The sequence below is a fragment of the Anabrus simplex genome, chromosome 1 (genome assembly GCF_040414725.1).
Source record: "Anabrus simplex isolate iqAnaSimp1 chromosome 1, ASM4041472v1, whole genome shotgun sequence".
Classification (NCBI taxonomy): Eukaryota; Metazoa; Arthropoda; class Insecta; order Orthoptera; family Tettigoniidae; genus Anabrus; species Anabrus simplex.
This window is the reverse complement of record NC_090265.1, coordinates 710,190,209-710,213,854: the sequence shown is the minus strand read 5'-3', so window position 1 is coordinate 710,213,854 and position 23,646 is coordinate 710,190,209. Positions and strand designations below refer to the sequence as shown.

Here is a 23,646-nt window from a genome sequence, read left to right as displayed (position 1 = left end):
GTTGTGCTGAGGATGAAATTATAATGAAGACGACACACACACACTCAGCCCCCCTGCCAGCGAAATTAACAAATGATGATTAAAATTCCTGACCCTCCCGAAAATCGAACCCGGGACCCCTGTGACCAAAGGCCAGCACGCTAACCATTTAGCCATGGAGCACAGATAGATGTGAAACTTATGAATAATAAACTTTTGCAGGTCGTCTATATTGCATATTATTGTGTATTGCATGTTTGCATGGACCCTGTGATCGTACGGGAATAACGCACGGAAAACGAGACTGTGGATTGTATGTCAGTTCAATGGAGAATAAATCAGGTTAGTTTTGACCCATCCTTTTGAATAACCTTCTACTATATATGAACCACAATTTGATTCATCTGTTACACAGCATTCTTTTATATATATATATATATATATATTTGTTTTTTTTTGCTATGGGCTTTACGTCACACCGACACAGATAGGTCTTATGGCGACGATGGGATAGGAAAGGCCTAGGAGTTGGAAGGAAGCGGCCGTGGCCTTAATTAAGGTACAGCCCCAGCATTTGTCTGGTGTGAAAATGGGAAACCACGGAAAACCATTTTCAGGGCTGCCGATAGTGGGATTCGAACCTACTATCTCCCGGATGCAAGCTCACAGCCGCGCGCCTCTATGTGCACGGCCAACTCGCCCCTTTTATATTTTATCCTAAGTTAAAATAAGTGCGAGGTAGCCACGGTTCCCTGAAACAGAAAAGGGTGAAAACTTTGCTTTGATTAATATCACACAAGCATACCTTTTCAACGCCCATCTTCTTGTTCCTCTCAGCAGCCATCTTCAATGTCAAGGGATGAGTCCACACTTTCTGCAGAGCCTGAAAATCTGTGAACAGCTGGGCTCCTTGAGTTCCTGCAAAGTTCTGCCCTCCAGTACGCACCTTGAGGTAGAGCCAATACAATTTGATCTGAAGATCCGTAAGTCTTATGGAGATCACGTACTCCTGCTTCGGGGGTAAGAGTGGTCTCAGCACCGAGTAGTCAAACCTCTGAAGAAAAAAAATTTGACATCAATTTCACACGGCTATGTTGAATATTCAGCGCAAAGGCTGATCTGACCAACAGCTCTGCTGTCAGCTGTCATACATGACCTAGGCGTCACTGAAGAGGTATACAAGGGAAATGAGGACCAAGGTAGTTTTCCCGTTGCTCACAGAGCCAGAAGTTTCTGCCAACCCCACTGAAATGAATACACCAACTGACCCTATGAGCGACATTTTCACACTATTCATAACAGCGACTGGCTGCACAAGGAATGAGATTACTAGCATCATGCAAAAATGTGACGAGTATTTTTTAGGTCAGCCCTATCAATATTTATTATAAACTCGTTAGTTTAAACAATTATTATTTGCACATGTTTAGAGAAATGGCCATTCTCTTCATCAGTGAATTTGGCATCATAAACCAAAATACCACATAAATCTAACTTACACTTAAAACACAAATAGTTAAAATGTAAAGATCTCTCTTTTTGATCTAAAAGTTTTCTCTATAATGCTTGTCTAAATTCATTAATAGCTGTTATGTTTGTCCTTAACGTCGAGGAAGCACAAAAGTTCATATTAAAAACCACCCTGGATCTCTTGGATAAAGTCAAAAATTATGGTCTTGCTTGCTGTTAAAAAATTCTGCTAAGAAGATTTTATCCTCCACAAAGTTATGGGCTTTCTACCTCAAAGACACATTTAGAATGAGTTGCCCCATGATACATATCTTTATTGGACACACTTGTCCTATAAAGGTTCTTGTCCAAATATAAACTGAGTGGATCAACCAATCCCACTGTGCCCTTGAAATGAGTGCCTGGTAAATGATACTGTTCTTGTAATGTTCTGGGATAGTGAATGCCTTCTCTCCAGCCAGACACGAATCATCATCAACAGCTTAGGTATGAGGAAGCACAAGGCCTTAAGACTAGATAACCACTCTTTTCTTTAGTCTTCCCCACTTCCTCTACCCCACAACAGCATCTACACGTCAACAATCGTCACTACCATTTTTATCCTATTTTCCTCTCATGAAGCCAGCAGCCAAAAATTTTCGACTCATATGTTTCTTTTAAATTTGTGAAAATGATTGCCTTGGTGGCCATGAAGGGTTCAACTTCATAATAGATATGAGAGAGCAGCTTGTAATGGACTCACCTCATCTTCGCCAAACCACCTTCAAACTTCCTAAATTCTACGTAATATTTGGTCTGCGGCACCATGCATCTGAACTTTCTGGCTGTCACATCTTTACTGCTGCCAGATATTTTCAACGTGGGATGACGTCATCCACCGCAGTATTCAAAACTGTTCCTCAAGGTTCCAGCAAGTTCTGATACTCTATGCGAGTGAGTGTGTGTTACCTCCCCTCCTCTCCTGTTCTCTCCACATGGGTACATACCCGGGCTTAGGCTGTTCCATCACTGAGACACTATGCGACCCATGCAGAGATAGAAAAAGCTCCCTGGTGACAATCTCCGTAATACTGTGTATATTTCTTTGTGCACCAGGCAGATTATTCTCAATTGGAAAAGTGAAGTTTGAAATAACGTATCAATATTTTGTCCCACTACTACTAAAATATTTTCATTCCTCCCTTGAAGGGGGAGGCGGGCTTCTTAGACGGTCGGGAGATTTGTTACGATGAAGGAGATGCTCGGAGAAGGTGAGGGGGTTGGCGGCTGTGGCCTGTACTAGGAACTGTCTCCGCATTCACCTTAGTGCAGGAGAATGGAAAACCATTCTCAGGACAACCGACGGTTGGGGCCAGCCATGAGGTCCAGCCCTGTCCCGTCTCCCGAAGGCAGAGGCGTAGAGCCATGATCACCTCTCCTCTGCTCGGTTGGCCGGTCAGAGTACAAAGCTGTTGGACCACGGACCAACCGTGGCCACTTATGGGCCAACACCCACTCTACATATACCGAAATTTTGTCCCACTTGGGGACTTTGAGTCATTCATGTTGGAATACCGTATGAAAATAAGTGCTTAAGCGAGTACGCTATTTTTTTTTTTTTTTTTTTTTTTAAATACATTTTTCGTTGTCTTATCTGAACATGTATGTTCAATCAAGTTAAATTTTCTCTACCAAACTGTGCCTGTGATTCTGGACTATGGCTCTTGTGCAGCTTAATAAAGGGGGGAAAAATATGTTGGATTTTTGAAAGGACTCCATGAACTTAAGGTTACTTTGTAATGCAATGTGTTGGGTGTGAATTTTCAGAAAATGTTCTTATAATTCTTCAAAGTTCTATTCTTTGTGTTACTCTTTTTTTCTTTTTTTAATGTCAGCAATTTAGCCTCCATTTTGGGCACTACTGAAGTTATACTAGTTTGCTCTCTTGTTGATCATTTCTGGCATGGTAGGTAACGCTCCTCTTTTTTCTAAAATTCCCTCCTTTCTCAGTTTTCCCAGCTATTGTTATTGTAAATGTAGTGAACTGTTGGAAAGAAAACCTCTGTATTTGAAGAAACTTGTTTTGATGTTGGTTATCTCGAACAGTCAGTGTATGTCAAATGTGTGCACCCTCTTTACTAGAACAATATTTATTAATTGCAGAATTCAATATTTGCTCTCCATCATGAATAGTTATGAGATATTTTTAAATTAATGTGGTTTCTGATTTCTTACTTCCTTTACTTCCTATCAAGTCAGACTCCTAGCCATGTTTCGATTGGTAGTATCATAGGTCAAGTTAACATTTGATTTCCTTGTCCTATGTACCATCCAGGAGACACCTCTACCCAGGAATACCTTTCCTTATTACCATTGATTCTTGTCATCTGAGTTATTATTCTATTTATTGCATGCTTCCACTCTGTGCTAGTATCATGACATTACATGTGTCGAATGGTTCTTTTTAACTTCATATTTATGTTCCAGTTAGTCTTCTAGAACACATTACTTTCACCATTTTAATTATAAAGACACATGTTTGGAATGCTTTGTCCAATGGACAGCCTCTACTGTTGTGGAAAAAAGTATACACACCCAAGTTAATATGTTAATAAAACGTTTGCCCTATGTTCCACATAGAAAAAAGCTACACCATAATTTAGCTTATTTTATTCTACATTTATATGTGGAGTAGAAATTTTTATCGTACCCGGTTAAACTTTTAACACAGGTTGAACAAGAAAGTGCCGGTATTTTTTCCACTTCCAACAGAACACCCACTTTGAAAATTCCTAACTTTAAAAGTACTGATATGATCGTTACCAAACTTTAATACATCTTAAAATAACTTGTTGATCTATATACCAAGTTTTTATTTCATCTGATATTTGTGAAGAACGTTGTTGTAAATTTAGTGAAACAATATTTTCTCATTGCTGGGTGATTATAGCCATAAAAAATTTTGCTTCTTATGAAGCTCATGAGAATGCCAGGCTAAAATTAAAACTGCCTTTTGCCTGCACATAATTGTTGAATTTATATTGATTTATTTGATGCCTTTGCTGGCAAGACCTAGTGTTCTCAGTGCACTATGTTTTCTGGCATGGGCTACAGCAATTTTGTTACTTTCATTGACCTGTCTGTCTCATCCTTGGCTTTGACAACATGAAAGTGACCGAGGTACGAGTGATGCTAGTAATGCCATTTCTTATGCAGCCAGTCCGTGTCATGGACGGTGTGAAAATATTGCTCATACGGTCAATTGGTGCGTTCATTATAGTGGGCTTGGCAGATTGATATGTTATAGCAACTTCTGGCTTACTGAGGAAGGCAAAGGGGAAACTACCTCACTTCTCATTTCCCTAGTACGACAGCTGATAGTGGAACTGTTGAGGATCAAACCAGTCTCCGGGATGAGCACTTAACATACATACATGTAAGTGAGTAGCTGTATGAGAAGAAAGCAGTCTACCAGCCAGCGAGAACAATGCACTTGGTCCTGGAAACCCTAGTGACGTTGCCGGGCTGAACATCAATCAGGTCTTCCCTACTGTACAAGTGGATGTTTGGTGTTTTGCCAGTTGTTTGAAACCCTTATTGGACTAGCGGCCGATATATTAACGATATAATTATTTAGTATATCAAGTATTTCGCCGTAAGTTCCGGCTTATGGGAAGGACCTTTTTATTTCGTTAATGGTTAGTGATCAGTGTACTTCGTAGTATTATCTGGATACTTTCATTCCTTAGAAGTAGGGAAGAAGTCATTGTTTCTTTAATGTGTCTCATTTCCATGTGAACTTTAGTAAGAGGGTAGAGATTATGCTGTCGCTAACAACTCTGGTCAGCTGAGCGCACGGGGCACAGTAGCATTCCCTCCACAACAGACTCTCACAGTGCGAGTGTAATTCAATATGGTAAAGGTCGAAAACCATATCTCGGGTTCGATTACTGGCCAGGTCATTGAAATTTGTCTTCACTTAGGGCTAGGTGACAGGACTAATTTGAAGTCTGTCCTCTCTTCAATGTATCAATAGTAATGGTGGGATGCCTTCAATTTCTGAAACATCATGTATTTAAAGTTCCAGGTGATGGGGAAAAATACCACTCCTTGCCATCTAGCATGATATTCCCTTACTCCACTTTCTCACCCCACAACACAATACATTCATTGTGAAGTAGCTCTACATGACTCAAAGCTGATACAGAGCAGTGACAGAGCTCAGTTGAAGCGGCAAATAGGCCCACTGGGCAACACCTCTCGGCAATACACTGCTTTCTTCTAAATATAAAAATTTCATAATGTTCCGTATTGAACTGTATCACAATTAAATTTAAATAAGAAATTAAGTGGTTCAACCTATTTAATTAAACAATGCATTTCCTCTTGTGAAAGACTTATCCTTTAATTCTTTGTTTTCCTATGCATTGTTTTTGTGTTTTTAATCGGCTGATGATGACCCAGATTGGTGGTTGAAACCGGTACCGCTTTTAACCAAATAAGAATGTAACACTACATTTCTTATTTACTTGTATTGAATAGGTTGAACCACTTAATTTCTTATTTCAATTTAATTGTTTAACTGCTTTCTGCTCTCAAAATCACTCAATTAAATGTAAATCTATACAAAATCAACAAGCTCATGCAGGCAAAAAAGCAGTTTTAGTTTTAGCCTGATATTCTCATGAGCTTCATAACAAGAGGAATTTCTTACGGCTATGATCACCCAGTAATGAGAAAATGTTTCACATAATTTACAACCACCTTCTTCACAAATAGCCGACGAAATATAAACTTGGCATACAGATTACTTTAAGATGTATTAAACTTTCATAATGATCAGATCAATACCTTTAAAGTTATGAATTTTCAAAGTGGGCACTCCATTCGAAATGGAAAAAATACCGGCACTCTTTTTGTTCAACCTGCGTTAAAATTTTAACTGGGTAAGATAAAAATTTATCTTTTATAATATACCCATACAATTAAACATAGAATAAAATAAGCTACATTTTGGTGTAGCTTGTTTTTATTGTGGAACAAAGGATAAAAGTTTTCTTAACATATTAACTCGCGTGCCTATACTTTCTTCTGAGACAGTAGTTAGAGGAAGATGAATGAAATTTGCTGCTGGAAACTGAAAAACAACTTACCTGTACACATCCTTCAAGCATCTTGTGTAGAACATGAGCACGTCGCTTCATCACCTTCACATCTTGTGGCGTGGAGTCTTCAAACTGCCCATTATTTATGGGGTTCACAAACCGGTTACGAAATTCTTTGAGTGTTCCCAGGAGATTAGGCTTTACGAATTGCATCATGCAATGATCTGTATGTGAAAAACAGAGCAATAGACTACAGCAATAATTTGGAGTAATTGAAATATATTCACAGTAATGATCCACAATGATAAGAGAAGAACTTACATTCTTTAAGGTTGTTCTGCAATGGTGTACCAGTCAAGACAATACGGCGCCGAGTCCGTATCTTACACATTGCTTTGGAGAGGGCAGTTTTTTCATTCTTCAGCAAGTGACCTTCATCACAAACAACCAGATCTGGACCTGTCAAATATTCGATCCACAATCTAAGAACTGAAAAATTACAATTATTCTAACATAAAATTTAACATAATTCATTTTCATAGTCATTTTCCTCTAGCAAAGTTTGACCATCTCAACTTGATGAGAGTTAATGAGAGTTCATCTCAAACTCTCTTTCTAAATCTGCCCAATTCCTACTACTTTTATATCCACATTCACATCATATTTTAACATAAACACATACAATTTTGAACATGGATTTGTTAAACTCTAGAAGACCCACGGGTGTAACGGTCAAGTACTGCAGTTACTTTTCCCCAATGCACAGGATAAGAGAAAAAACTGTCTGTATATACATTTTAATCCTAACATTGTCTTAAGCATTTAATGAAACAATCAACAACTTCCCAATTATAGGTTGTCACAATTGACAACGTATATGTATGGCAAATCAGGGCACAGACATTTTTACCTTAAAGAAATACAGTGGTAGAATGGTTTTTAAATTATGGAGGTATAGCTGGACGACTATTGTAGATAATAATGGCAAAAGATATTAACATGTGATATTCATAAGAAATGATGATACAAAAATGTTTATTAAAGAAAGAAATAATTTTTCTTGCACACAGAATGAAATGCTCTGGACATAAATTATCTTCAAAACATGACTTTTGGTAGCCTAAAGGTAGTGTCTTCCACTTCTCTACACACATAACCAGATATGAGGTCATCATTTATTTACAAAGACTTTCAAAAACACTCTGCAAGCAATATAATTTGAAACTGGAGCCATAACTACATTTGAATTTAGCCTTTGAGAGACGTTCACAACGAAATACCAAACCATCTTCCAGGAAGGCTGTCTGCAGTTGTAGTGCAAAAAATGACCTCTATAAAACCATAAGCTGAAGTCTTAAAAGTAGATATGCACATGTAAATTAATTTCAAATTAAGAAATCTGTTTTTAGAAAATAGCATACTTAAAATAAAGATTCCAAGTACTTCTTTTTTGCACTAGAGATAAAAATATGCTAAAAACACTAATGGTCAGAAAATTAGGAAGAGGCAATTGTGGCCCTCCATTGCCATCACCTTAGAATGGAAGATCAATTTGCAAGTGCGGTATTTTATTGAGGACAGGGCCTAAGCAGGTATAGAATTTAACAGAAAGAATAAAACTCACCTGGGTTAAGCAAAGTTCTCTGAAAAACTCTCTCGTTTACTAAGTTTGAGAGATTACGGAACATTTCATATCCGATGATCATGACACCTCCACCCTCATGCCAACTCCGCAGCAGGTGTGCACGATCAGAATTTTGTCTGCACCTGCATAAATAAAAATAGGCTACATTTACATGACTGCAAATCCTTCATTGGAGGCTCTAGTAGTACCAATCTGTATTATTATGTATTCCAACATTCACCAACATTGAGCAAAGTAGTATACGGCATTTGTGGGAACAGCTTTACCAACAATGTGACAAGACACCTTACCAACATAAATGGTCCGTTGTTGGACATTATAAATTTTCCAGCTAACTCATTCCTGGCTGCCAGTGTTTTTCCCCAGTGTACTAAGTTGGGCTTATCAGTAGGTAAATAGCACACCCACCAACACGCATGGCCAGTGCATACCGCGGAGGCCAATGCGTAGGCTACTTGGAGCCACCGGCAGTGCCAATGCACTATAAGAGACTTTGTCTCATTACCAAAAATTGATGCCCGCCTGGTCATCAGATGATATAGATGTTGATTTCCATACAGAACCTGAAATATTTGTCCCAAATGAGTAAATTTATAATACCAATATAAATGGTCCGTTATTGGACACTATAAATTTTCCAGCTAACTCGTTCCTGGTTGCCAGAGTTTCACCCCAGTGTGCTAAGTTGGGCTCATCAGTTGGTAAATAGCACACCCACCAAGACGCATGGCTAGTGCATACCATAGAGGCCACTGTGTAGGCTACTTGGAGCCACCGGCAGTGCCAATGCACTATGAGAGTGTCTCATAACCAAAAATTGATGCCCGCCTGGCCACCAGATAATATAGATGTTGATTCACATAGGGAACCTGAAATATTTGTCCTCAATGAGTAAATTTATAATACCATACCTGCCAACTTTCAAAAAGAGAAATCCGGAAGATCCTTAAGCGGATTTTTAAAAATAAAACGCGCATGCGTGACAGTCTTGAGACATAATGAAAAAGGATGGCAAGGGGGGGGAATAATAAACAATACTAATACAAGTCAAATACAGTAGAACCTCGATGCATCGTTCCCGGAACTGTTTTTTTTCCCATATTCATCGTTGAATTTATTCAGTCCCAAAAATGTTCCATATAAACCAATGTTAAATTTCCCCACATCTATCAGTTCTCCAACTATCGTTTTATCGCATCGATTGTCGAAAAATTATTTGTCCTTGGTCACAATTTTCCCACACTGATCAATCGTACATAAGAAAAATATCCGCAAAACTGTTTTGAATTTAGAGGGACTGCTCAATACTCGAAGCATATAACAGCGGCAACCTGTTATGCAAGAATATACGAGCGATTCGGAGTTGCTTAGTCTTGAACCGGGGTCTTGTAGGCTGGAGTGCTGTGCGCAGGTTATTCCCGTGCAACCTCACTACGAGCCTCCTGGTGCCAACGCGTCTCCTCGGCCCATTAACTGACCCCTAAAAGTATGCTTATTTACAAGAATTAAAACTTAAGACAGCGTAAAACTCAAATTTGCCACCGTTTTCTGTGTTGGTATAGGCTGGCTACAGCTGCCAACATCGTTGAAGTCGTACCTTGTGGAGTGTGTGGGATGCTAGAGGCCTGTTGACCGCTTTGTTGCCTTCTGCCCAATAGTGTTGTTACAAGCCGGACCTAACCAAGCCAGACCAATAATCTTTTCCCATAGCCTAGTTTTGTAACTAGTTCCTAACTTGGCAGCTTTGCACAAGGCGCTGTGAGATCATTCGAACCGCACCGTGTTGAATTTCTAACCTCTGTGACAACATCTGAGCTGAGCTATGGGAGCCACGCCGTGTCGGGTAGCTAAGCTATCGTTCGCAAAGGGTCTACGGAATCTTTCCCTAAATACAGGTTATCGCCGTGATATCCATGTATATCTTTAATATGCAATAAGAGAACTGAACTTAAAAGTTTTCAATTATTACAAAATGTGTAAAGAGATGTAAAACGAAATGGCGTAAAAATCACGCTTTTTCTTTTCATCTCGTAGGCCTATATCATGGTTGCAATATTGTGATACCAGAATGTATAGTATGAGCTAAATGGTTACTTAAAGTATTATGTATAAATTTTAACCACATAAAATAGTGGATTGTATTGTACTGAATAGGTGGTTTTATAAATATTATTATAATATTTGTGATATAGACTGTCTGCTTGCTGAATTAAACATTAGAATTCATCTTAGGTAGGGCCGCATTTTTATATGCGCGTAGATCGCCTAGCGACAACTCGAAAGACCAGACCCGGCTCCGGAGGCCACGCGCCATTATTGTTGCTTTTATAATGATAATAATACTATATTTATTTACATAACGAAAAATGTACCAATACAGTACCCATATTTTATTACTTTGCTTTCCCCCTATTTTTTTATGTTGCCCGCATTTATAGTTTTCCCACATCCATCGTCATTTTCCCCCTGCCCCCTGAAAAACAATGCATCGAGGTTTTACTGTATATGTTATGATCATTTATAAAATTAAATACTTACACAAAGTTACATCTTGACGAGTGCTGATCTGTTTTCACTTAACACTGGGAACACTTTCCATGATCGTATAAAACAAGGACATTAAGCAGAATATGCCTCCCAAAAAGACAGATAATATCGTTTCTTAGACCACCACTAAAAATACTAAATCGCTTAGAAATTTGTCACACAATTTCAGGAGTTTCAGAACTACTGCCAATGTTACACATGCACACAAAGCCTTTCAGCTGCTACGAAGCACAATGCAGTACTAATGTTGCTTTTACATAAATTCACCGCCTGCTAATTTTCAAGGATTTCTTTTCTTCAAAATCGCTGCCTGCTACGTGTTAGGGAACATCTCATTGAATGAAGCAGCAGTTGAGGTAGAACAGATGACAAAAGCATGGTGATAATCGATAATGTGATTATTGATACGTTACCCGTCGAATATCAAACACTGTATCTCGTATTAAAGCTAATATCAAAAGTCAAACAAATCCGTTTGACTGCAGAAAGCGAAACCAAGCGCGGATAATCAAAATCCGTACAATAACGTTGTCCATCTGTACAACCGTAAAACACACTCAAAATCCGTACATTTTACGGAAAAACCGCAATACTTGGCAGGTATGTAATACCAACATAAATGATCCGTATTTTGAAAATCGGAAAAGTACTTCCCGAGAAAATGTCATGTATTCAAACGTGCTTCATTTGCTAGCTGATTTGAGCTACTAATGAAATATGAGCTAGCTAGTGACATACAGAATTCTTTCACTTTCTTTTGACAGCTAGGTATTCACTATATTGAGCCCCAAAATACACTACAATAAAATGTGTGATTTAACACCTTCAATATCACTGTAAGTAACAGGTAAAGGAAGAACGGACATGTAATGGGTTCTATGGGACAACATTATTAGTCTGACGTAACATTAAACCAAACAGCATCCAACGAGCTAGCTGCGCAGTGTGGGCCGCTTAGCTTTTAGCTGTAAATATGTTGGAAGATAGTCCGCCTAGTCAATACTATTCATGAATAGTCAATACGGATCCAATCCCGACCATCATGGTCAAGATTATTAATAATAGCTTTTAGCTTGCGTTTGGAAGATGGTAGGTTCGAACCTCACCATCAACAGCCCTGAAGATGGTTTTCCTCTGTTTGCCATTTTCACTTTAATTAAGGCCATGCACACTGCCTTACCATCATCACCAAAAACCCACCAGAGTTAGTGGTAAAACTAGGAAAAAAGAAAACCATACATGATTGACATCAGGAAGGACATCTGCCTGTAAAACTGGGCCAAATTGAAATGTGTGACGCGGATCGCAACACATCCCCACCAAGGTGTGGAAAAAGAGGCAGATAAAGGAGAAACATTAATAAGCAAAAAGAAAAAGGCCTAGAATGGTGGTTTTAATGGAGGTAGTGGAAGTGAGTATTATGTGAAGAAGTACAACTTGAGAACCACCCCTTCTTAACACTAGTCAGAAGGGAAAACAGAAGTGGCTCGATTCTTCAAGGAATGAACGAAAGAAAGAAAATGACCACAAAGATCCTGAAAATGAAAGTCTCCCTAGGTTTTGCAAATCCATTACCAGGGATCAGAAAAGAACAAGGGTTGACTAAGGGAAGTTGAATAGAAAAGGAAACCAGTTGCTTATCTACTTTTCCTTTACCTGTTACTGTGGAACCTCGATTATCCATTTCCAGAAACTACGTTTTCCCGGATTATTCGTTCAAATTATATGGTCCCGCGAACATCCTAATTAAATCATGTTGTAAAAATCCAGCGTTATCCGTTCCTCGAAGAAACGATTTACAGGATCAACCATCCGGAAATTTCAGTCCCATCAACGCTAAATCCTCGATCAAGCGTTTTCAAGGAAAAAATATCTCACAAAAAACGGCTATGAAATACGTATGGATCTCGATGTTAACATCCCGTCATTGCGATAATTAGAGCAAGTACTGTTCTTGAAAAGTGATCGGCGGTGAACTTGCATACAGTAAGGGATCGTCTTAGCATTGCATTCAGCTGGTATTATTTACGGAATCCTCAGAAATCATAAAACAGTGAGTGGCCATAGAAACTGGAAGGAGACAGAGTACATTTCGACAGCTATACTTGAAGACGGAACGAGTTTCATCAAATGGTCGTACTTTTAAAACATCACATTTTGTCCAGGGTTAGATGTTTATATTTGACTTGTTTTGATTGTATTGCTGAACAGGTTTTCGGCACTTTCTACAGGGCACTATATTTAGGCCTAGTCACTGGACTTTCAGACAGGAATCGAAATACCCCTTCGTAACACGAATCTCATATTTTTATATGATCGGATACGATCATGTTGTTGAGCCCAGAAGAGGTGTTGCATCTTACATATATGAAGCCTAATATAATATGGGAATTTTTAAGTTTACGTTTTTATGTTAAAATGTCCTTATAAAAACAGCAATAGTTTTATTCACGCAGCTTAATGTTTAAAAAGTTTGTATCATATCCCACTGGCTTGTGCAGCAAGCGTGCTTTCTGCCTGAGCTCTAGGTCAGGAATAAACAGAAATTTCTGGAGTCTTGATGATTTTTTCTCTCTTTCCAGTCTGCTTATGATTAGTGACGGGCAGAATTGAATATATAATGTGTGGGAGAACTTTTGAGAATCCATACTTACATCTGAAACCATATTCTCGAGTTCAACATAACCTTTAAAAGTCGATGAAGGCCTAATTTACACGATACAAGATTTCCAGAAACTTACTACAAACGGTATACTGGTGACCAAATCACAATGAAAGATAATAAAAGAAAAGATTTTGTTATGTTGGGTGCTTTTGTATCTGATGTGCTTTATTTTATTAGAAAATTAAAAACTACCTGCAATCGATTGTTGTTCGGCTTGTCGCTATTTGTTCAATTTTTTGATGACCTTGGCTGATCGAAGTTGCTGACATGAGGGAAGTTTTCACGGGAAACTGACGAAGTTTCCCTGGTAAAACTGAATGTAAAATATCAAGATTTTTAACTCATGTAATTAATGTTTGAAGCCGGCCGCGTGGTCTAGCTTGCCTGCCTCTCAACCGGAGGCCCGGGTTCGATTTCTGGCTGGATCAGGCTTTTTTACCTGGATATGAGGGCTGATTCTAAGTCCAGCAGCCTAAGTGATTGCCATTAATTGAGGAAATATCTAGCGGTGAGATGGTGACCCCGGTCTAGAGAGCCAGGAATAACGGCCGAGAAGATTCATCACACTGACCATTGGTCACCTCATAATTTGCAGGCCTTCGGGCCGAACAGCAGTCACTTGGTAGGCCAAGACCCATTAGGGGTGTAGTTAGGTTTGTTTGTATGAGTGTTTGTAAGATTATAATTATACACATTTAATTAATGTGATGCTTGACCAAATTGTTGATGGTTTTAATTCGTTCCTGGATTTTGCGTTTTCCCGTATTGTACGTTTTTTCCCCGGGATCCCCCCAAAAACGGAGCATTGAGGTTCCACTGTACCTACAGCGATATTAAAGGTGTTTATCACACTGTATTTATGAGACCAGTGCAGAGACTACCTAGCTGTCAGAAGAAGGTGAAGGAACTCTATGACAACAGCTACCTCATTTTTCATATGTAGTGCAAATCAAACAGGGCAGTCCCTGGATGGCAAACAAAGAACATTTGAATAAATTACATTTTCTCGAGAAGTACTTGTCCGAATTTCAAAATAATCATGGCGCTGAATTAATAATATTTGTAAGTTACAGTCAAGGTATACAAAACAGGGTAGATCTATTTGAAAAATCAATGTTAGTACGATTATCTCAGCACATTATGATACTCTGAAAAAGTATTGCAAGTTCATTTATGAACCCATTGGTAATGTTACTGAAAGTGAGAACAGAGTGTTCATATCTTGAACAGTTCACGAGTTATTTGAGGTGTTTAATGTAAAAAATTTCATTTTTGGTCCATATTGAAACGAAATTTACAATCAAAGATAAAGGTAGGGTTTTCCACCTGTTCAATACTACAAAATAGTGAAATTATTAAAACATCACATATTTGTTGTAATTTTTGGTACCAGTTTCAGCAACTTTATTTGCCATCATCAGCCTAGGAGATTGTTGCAGGACATTTTGATATCTACATTAAAATATTTATAACATATGTACATAAACAGAACCTTCTAAAACAAGTTTCGTTATTTACAATTGCAAATATACCGTAAAACTTATGTAATTTAAAAACACGGACTAGATAACTCCTATTCTAGGAAAGATAAAAAAAATTTCTATATACAATCCACGTCAAAATCAGATTTAAACAACGAACTCAACACTATACGTAGCATTGCACTCCAGAATGGCTATAAATGGTTATAGAACGCATAAGTTTAAACACCGACCTAGATCCAATTTACAGAAAGAAACAACTAAATCAGAAATTTATGCAACTTTTACATTCAATCCTGACATCTATCAAGTAACAAACATATTTAAAAAGAAATATACTAAAATTTATTTCAGGACCAGTAACAGAAATCTTGACATATTCCATAACTCCAGCCTAGTCAACGTGTCCAAACCTTTTGACAAGTCAGGCGTTTACAGATTTCACTGTAACGACTGCTCCAGCGTATACATTAGGCAAACAGGGAGATCCTTTAAAATCAGATACAACGAGCACGTTAATTAAAGTTATCAAATACAAGAGATTTTTGGCAATAGGACAACATATACACGACTACAAACACAGCTTCCACGGCATCAATAACGATATAGACATCGTCGAGATAATGAATAAAGGTCTTCTACTTGACCTAATGGAGCAATGTTTTATTCTACTGGATCAATATTACAACCCCAATTACAATCTTAATGATCTATCCGAGAAACTTACAATCCTATTTGACATGTTTATTTCAGTTATTAATAATCTTAAAATATCAAAAGATCAATCAGTATATGAAACAATACGTAACACGCTGGCCTACTACCCCCACCAGAATCCAACCCCCACCACCACCACCACCACCACCACCACCACCACCTATGTTCTCCTGCTACCGTGACTTCCCCTCCCCCTACCTGACACACCCTGTTTCCCCACTGGTGCTCGCGGCTTGTTGCCTGACATTCTGGTTGGCAGTTCCTCTTTAACGCTTTGCTCGTGAACTTGGTGCTTGAGGTGAGTTTCCTCCTTCTCTATTCTCTTTGGCAAGCACATTTCTTTGTCCCTGTTTTTGTCACACTAACACATGGTTCAAATTTTTCTGTAAGGTCCGTTTGATTCGAGATCTTTCCAGATCCATGATAATCTACCTGAAAATAGCGCATTTTCAATGAAATCTCGTCTATCAATTCACGGCCTCAAGTTTACCACATAGTGTTGGATATAATTTTAAAATATAGTATCAAAACTAATGACACACTATTAAGTTAAGCTGCTTCAGTGAATCCATATAAGATATATGTCATTAATCTTTTAATCTAACAACCAGAAAATCTGAACAATATAGATGGTTCATTGATTACTTTCTATGAGGAACTGTTTTCTATCAAAATTGGTCACTGAAAATGATCTTCTACCCACTTATATTTTAAGACAATATTCTAGAATGAAACCAGCTGTTAATGTATTATTGTAAAGATCGCTCATGACAAAATGTTTTAAAATGTTTTTATACCTCTTCAAGGCTTAACGGCTAAATAAGATACACTTAAAAAGTAAATTTTATCTGAAACTTGGGTGTTATAATTAATTTTATGTATAGTTACAAACAGTTGACAACGCAAGGAGATGTACATTTAAAAGATTGTATATAGAAAATTGTTATATCTTTTCTAGAACCTCATAAGGAGTGATCTAGTCTCTATTTTTCTATTACATAAGTTTTACGGTATATACGCAATTGTAAATAACAAAACTTGTTTTAGAAGGTTCTGTTTATGTACATACATATGTTATAAATATTTTAATGTAGATATCAAAATGTCCTGCAACAATCTCCTAGGCTGATGGCAAATAAAGTTGCCGAAACCGGTACCAAAAATAACAAAATTGTGATTTTTTAATAATTTCACTATTTTGTAGTACTGAACAGGTGCAAAACCCTACATTTATCTTTGATTGTTTACTTGAGGTAGGCATCTTAGCTGAATAACCCTACATACAGTAGAAGTCCGTTATAGTGAGAATTCATAACCGTGAAAAATTTACTCGCTATAGCGGATTGTTGTTATATCCGAATTTTAGTAACAGTTGGGAAAAACCCCATACACATTCAAATTGGTATGAAACGGCAATCATTTTGTTCAAAACTTGAGTTTGGAAACCTTGGGTGATTATTTCGAAGGTCTGTAACCAGTGGAGACCTGTCCTTCGTACGTAGTCTTGTGTATTTGCTGTCCATACCATAATAAAACAATCCAAATATCCAAACTACGGCTAACTCGTTTGACATTTTTTGAAATCCGATACTATGTGAAGGTTTGTGTTTAATTTGATTCTGAAAAAATTATACGAGGGTCGAGTCATACGTCATAGCAAATACTTTTTTTTCTAGTGAATGGGAGACAACACGGAAAATCTAAGATATGCATTTGGAAATATAGGGCATGTACTTATGCATAGTGCCTGAAGACAATTTCTGACTCCAGGAGATTCTTGTAGGAAAGTGACAGAACACAGGCCATTGGTAAACATTGTTTTATTATGGTACAGACAGCAAATACACAAGATTACGTACGAAGGACAGGTCTCCACTGATTACAGACCTTCGAAATAATCACCCAAGCTTTCCACTGTGCGTTGCCAGTGGTGGGGCAGGCGCTGAATACCATTCGCTGCATGTGTAATGCTAACGTGTGACACCTCTCTCCGAAATGCTGTTACGATGTCCTCTTTTTTAGCAAACCGTTGTCCACGTAATGGCTTCCTGACTTTGGGGATTAGATCATAGTCACACACCTAATGCTTCCCGCAGCTCTGCATGGCATTGGCATGCATTTCTGCCGCGGAGAACTGCTATTGTAATATATGATCGTTGCTCGTGCTTGTTGACGTCCATATTGTGATGCTCTCACTCACACACTCAACTTGGGGCCATGCTTAGACCCACACTGTTGTTTGCATACACCATCTATAGTGCTATTAAAACAATGTGCGTGTTCTGACACCTCTCAGCGTGGTAGTAGGAGGTGGCAGTTACTATGGCAACCAGTACACGCCTCCCGTTTCAGCCAATCCCAGCTAGACATGCACTCTCCCTTTTCCTACCCCCACTGTCTTACAGCTTCGAGAGGCGGTCGGTCCGAGTTCCACGTTGCCAATATAGCATATCGTAGCACATGTGGCTGGGCTAACAATGTCTACTTTGAGTGATATCATTATCTGTATAGGGTGTTTTTGAAATCAGTTAAATATTATAGTGCTATTATGTTCGTGTTAATAAGTGTATCGTTATCGAGGCTGGCATTCTAGTGTAGTGTAGTATAATGTCATTTTAACACCATCTCATTTACTGAACTCAAAATGTTGCAACCCGTTCAGAGTGCCGCTAAACGACGAGGGCAACCTAGAATTCATTCTCCTAGAAAAAAGGCAAGGGTAATGGGGAGGCATGGCTTCGCTATTCGTGGTCAAGCTCGCGATATGGTATGTGCCTTACGGGAATATTTTGAGGCTGAAAGGGAAAATGGAGGCCCACTGACAGACGTTAACAAAGTTGTAGAAAGAACAGCAGCAGCTTTAAAAATTTCTCAAGCTACAGTCATTAGAATAGGGAAAGAAAAAGAAAAGGAAGAAAAGGAGCCTTGGGAAGAAGGTGAAGGAGAAAGAGAGGGAGTAGATGTATCTGGACCATCACATGACGGGTTATCAACACCGGGCGAAACCCGACACTATGACAAACGTGTGACCAGTATGGATGGTTTCCAGGAAGGAGCAATTCGACGGCATATATATGCCTATTACAAGAGAAAGGAACACCCAACACTACGGAAACTACATACGAGTCTTAGAGAAGATAAATTATTTTTTGGTATTGCGTCTTCCCTTCGAATCTCCCTTCGTAAGTTAGGATTTCATTTTGAAAAATACTCAAACCAAACTGTGTTGATGGAGCAACATGATATCGTAGCTTGGCGCTGTCGCTACTTGAGGGCTGTTAGGAATGCAGATTACGAAAGCATTGTGTGGCTTGATGAAACATTTGTAAACGCTGGCCACACCTTAACCAAGGGGTGGTCAGACAGAACACGAGAAGGCACAATGAAAGCCCCGTTAAGAAAGGGAGATAGGATCATTGTCCTGCATGCTGGCACTGCACGAGGCTTCGTTCCAAATTGTTTCCTCATGTTCCGGTCGCGAAAAACAGGGGACTACCACGAAGAAATGAATGCTGCTTCCTTCACGGCATGGTTTGAAAATTCCCTCCTTAAAAACATTCCTCCCAAGTCCACCATTGTTATGGATAATGCTCCATACCATTCTGAAATAGCAGACCGAGCCCCAACAACGCAGACAAGAAAAGCTGACATGCTGGCTTGGGTAGAAAGAAATGTCTTGCCTCGGAACACAGATATTACCATTGAACCTTGTACTACAAAGTCAGAGGTAATGGAGCTTGTGACAGCTTACAAATCGAAACCCGTTTATGTCATCGATGAGATAGCAAAAATGAGTGGCCATCAGGCGATCAGGCTGCCTCCTTACCATGCCCATTTGAACCCCATAGAAAATATTTGGTCACAAGTGAAGAGTTACGTAGCTGAGAACAACAAGAGGTTCACCATCACTGAAAGAGAGAGACTGACCAGATGTCACTGCAGAAAAATAGGCCTCTGTGGTGAAACACACATGGGGACTGACACAGAAGCAGTGGAAAAAGGAAGGAGTTTGGAACACACTGTGGAAGAAATGATCATCTCCCGCGGTTCCAGCTCCAGCTCCGCAGGTGAAGAAAGCGATTCCTCCCTGGGAGTTGCTCCACTCACACCGTGAGGGTGAGTAATTTTCTACTGTGATGAACTTCTCCAAAGTGCATTTTAAAGCTGAGTAACCAGTACGGGAGTCTGCTTTCTGATAATCAGTATCATATGCATAAAATGTAATTTTGGATTTTTCTTGAAAATTGGTAATGCAAATTTTCCAGTTTTAGCATGAAGTTGACAAAATTGCCTTGAAAAGCTAATGTTTGAATTGAACTATAAGAGGAATTTCCAGCACCCTTCGAAATTTTGATAATTATTATTTTTTGTCTCTGAAAATAATAATTATAAATTCTTCTTATTCTTCTGTGCTTTCTTCTCATTAAGGTGGATGGACTTCGATTTTTCGAATTTTAGACAAGGCATGTGAGATTTTAGAAATTAGGAATCATGACCTATGGTTAGAATATATACTTTTTTTTGTTTTGCTTCGGATTTCAATAAAAAGAGGTCCCATGACTATTGATTGCAAGTTTAAAGGCACTCAAAACGACAAGATGGACTTTTACCTCGCACAACTCTAATTCCAATTATAGCTGGCATCTTAAATTGTGCCGCTGCCTATGACAGGGTCCGAACGATTTCTCCTCTTTGTACAAAACTCTCTTAGATATTTTTCTCACCCTCACCCGGATTTGAACCCAGAATGTTGAGCAGGCCTGTCAAAATGCCATTCTGATACTGAAATCTACCTAAAATTAAAATAAATCTTCCGGAGATAGACTGATTAAAGCCTACTATGAGGAAGGGGAATGAGAAGTTTGTCTTACGATATTTGAGCTAATAAAATTACTGCTGAGCCACCTTGGAATAATTGCAACGATATTTAACGTTTTTCTAACTCTTTCACGATCGTCGTTAATGGATATTATTTTCTGCAGAGCCTAGTGCAGAACAAGAGATGTTAACTGTGATGTAGTAACTCCTGCCGGATCATGTGGCAACACAGCGCTCCCACTCCTTTGTTCGGCGCCACGTGCTGCGAACCGTCAGAACGCGCACATTGTTTTAATAGGTGTGTAGTGGCATCATACACAAGTACATACTGTACGTTTCCAAATGCATACCTTAGATTTTCCGTGTTGTCTCCTGTTTGCGAGAAAAAAAATAGTTGTCATGACTTATGACTCGATCTCCGTAATATCACCCCAGAGGCCTCTGCGGCAAACGTTTCAGTTTTCTTCTTCAAACAGCATCACATGACTTAACCACATAACTTAACCACATATGTATCATGAAAACATATTTCAAGCGCATGTAGAGAAATTATAACCACCTTGCTACAATTTTATATGTGCCATATCTTGACGTATATTGCATTCTTATTTAATTTCAGTGTAGAGTATTAAAATTAAGCGATCTTTTACTTAGCCTTTATTTCTGAGTTAACAACTGCTATTGACCATGTTACTTACGTATTTATTACAAAAACATGTTCTCCTTTTTCATTTCTGATTTTCTTTATGGAATGGCAGTTGGCAGGTATTATTAATCGACTCCGACATCGCCTTCGAATGTTGATGAGAAAGCTTGCTAGGGGATATAGCGAGGAAGCGATACCAAAGACGATTGATTACATGCAATATAATGGCTAGGTGCATAAATATTGGTAACAGAAGAAAAAAACGTGCAAGCTTAATTGCTCGAAATAACAGATGCCTCAGTGATAGGGCTCTCACTGTAACCGAAGGATAATACACAGTTCAATATAGGAATTTTGAAGGGGGAGAAAAGAAACTACATTATAACGGGGTCCTCGTTATACCCCATACTCGCTGCAGCAGACTTCTACTGTATTTTTTCGCCTTCGTGACATTATCACTGTTCTCAACATTCTACTTGAAAACACTTATGCTAGCACTTGACAAGAGTGTGTGTATCCCAATGGGGGAGAAGACCACTGTTAATAACAAACTTATTGGAGTGCATAACTAGGGCTAGGGACACCCAGGTACTCAGGTACCCAGTGCATTCAGTACTTGGATAACATGAAGAGGGTACCCATCCAAGTAAAATGTTATTCTCCTATTAACCAGGTATATGTTCTTATTAATTTGGAATCTATAATCTTATGACAATGTGGAGGATAAATAAAGACCAGTTATTTCAATATTTTCAGGCTAAATAAAAAAGTAACACAGTAAAGTTTCAAAGTAGATTAGTTTCATATTCCGTACTGAAGTTAGACTACTATTGCACGGATTTTAGTTCCACCTAATCAATACCAAATCGTAATACAAACTACTGTTTTATATACACGTATGTACAAATGGGACTACCCCAACAGCCACACGCTATACACGAGTCCAAGCAAGTCAGATAGCACACAACCAGACTCCAAAGCGGTGCTGAAAAGACTCACATGTACGAGGCGGTTTTTTAAATAAGGGCCGTTAAAATAACTACACAACGAAAGACGATTTTCGAACACCACATTTATTAGCAGATTCTACATACTTTACTCTATTCTTCAACATAGCTGCCAAGTTTCTTTAAACACTTACCATACCTTACAACACAGACTCTTGCCGCCTGCTCTGATAACCAAGAGTTCACGGCCGTTTTCACTTCGTCACTATCATTGGGACAGAGTCTGTTTGGCATTCACCTTTACAGGCGAATGTGTGTACCAGACAGGTTCCTTGCCAACAAAAACCGTATCACTGACTGAACCTTGCATAGGGCGGGCGATTCGATAATCTTGAATATTTGAGCAAGCACAGAACAGAACTGTAAGGTTAGCAACAGAGCTGCAACTGAGCACCGTTGTTCCCGAGGCATGCCGGCACACGATGCACGTGCTCGTTGCGATGCGTGCGCGAACCAACTAGTGTCCACAACAAAACGGCCCTTACTTAAAAAAACATGCCTCGTACATCATGTGCTTGATCCTTCTTATTTCACACCAATTACACAATTTCTCCACTAATACATATTTCCATATTCACAGACACATGCAGTTTCACTGCTACCACAGTAAACCTGCACCTAACCTCTTGGCTACACGCTCCCATCTGATTTACACGACTTGGCATTGGACAGAAATTTCCACTGTGCTCATAGTTACAAACTTTGTACCATAATATATGACACTATAACCAATTTGTTGGTTTATAACAAATTAGCTGAACCCAAGACTGATGACAACAGACAAAACATAACATCTGGTTCTACCAACATGACAAAAATTTGGCTATTTACAATATTATAGAATAACTTTGAACTATTTCTGATTGAATCTCACTTCATGTGAATTTAATTGATTGGATATCATACCAATATATAACCAATCTGATCTCAGATATGTTAAAGCGTCCTACAAACAACGTGCTATAATTTAAAAATTTGACCATTAAAACGTGTCTCTTTGAATGTACATATGTCACTATTATATTTCAATTTCTGTTTGATACCCACATCAACAGCTGATGTTTCACCAATATGTTCTTCGATATGTTTTTGAATATGTTACCTATGTTTACAGCTGGCCAACAACAATAATTCAGAATGTATATATAACATCATATTATGCACTTTTCCATTTTGGTTCTAAGTTAAGTTTAACAACTGATGATGACCCAACTGTCAGGTTGAAACTAGTCCCCTTTGTACATACGTATATATAAAATAAAGTAGTTTATGTAACAATCTGGTATTGATTTAGGTATAACTAAGATCGTTGCCATACAGTGAAGTTTGTTCTAAAATAAATTGCACCTTATATGAGAGCTGTGACATTTAAATGACATGTGAATAAAAACGTGAAATACGGTAGTCTGTTTATTTCTCTTCTTATCCACCAGTTTGCATTGGGAGGGATTTTCTTATGGGTAACAGATATGTATCCTCCTTTCTTGTTAAATGAGTTGGAATAATTGCATTTTAGTCTTGAGTTTCTGGGGGGAAAAAAACCTTCAGGCAAGCAACTCAATGTTGAAAACATCCTAGGGATACAAG

The 23,646-nt window shown here is 38.5% G+C and overlaps 1 protein-coding gene across 4 annotated transcripts in view; it reads right to left on the bottom strand.

Moving 5' to 3' along the window:
- The window catches only part of LOC136856717 (transcriptional regulator ATRX homolog), a 462,565-nt gene that overhangs the window by 215,521 nt on the left and 223,398 nt on the right, over positions 1–23,646 (bottom strand). For 3 of the 4 annotated variants that reach the window (XM_068225163.1, XM_068225164.1, XM_068225165.1), the window contains exons 14-17: positions 8,158–8,300; positions 6,855–7,022; positions 6,582–6,757; positions 785–1,033 (exon numbers count right to left, since the gene is read on the bottom strand). In XM_068225163.1, coding sequence (XP_068081264.1) covers positions 785–1,033; positions 6,582–6,757; positions 6,855–7,022; positions 8,158–8,300 — 736 coding nt within the window. The remainder of the gene's footprint in view (positions 1–784; positions 1,034–6,581; positions 6,758–6,854; positions 7,023–8,157; positions 8,301–23,646) is intronic. The other variant, XM_068225166.1, reaches the window with a different exon arrangement.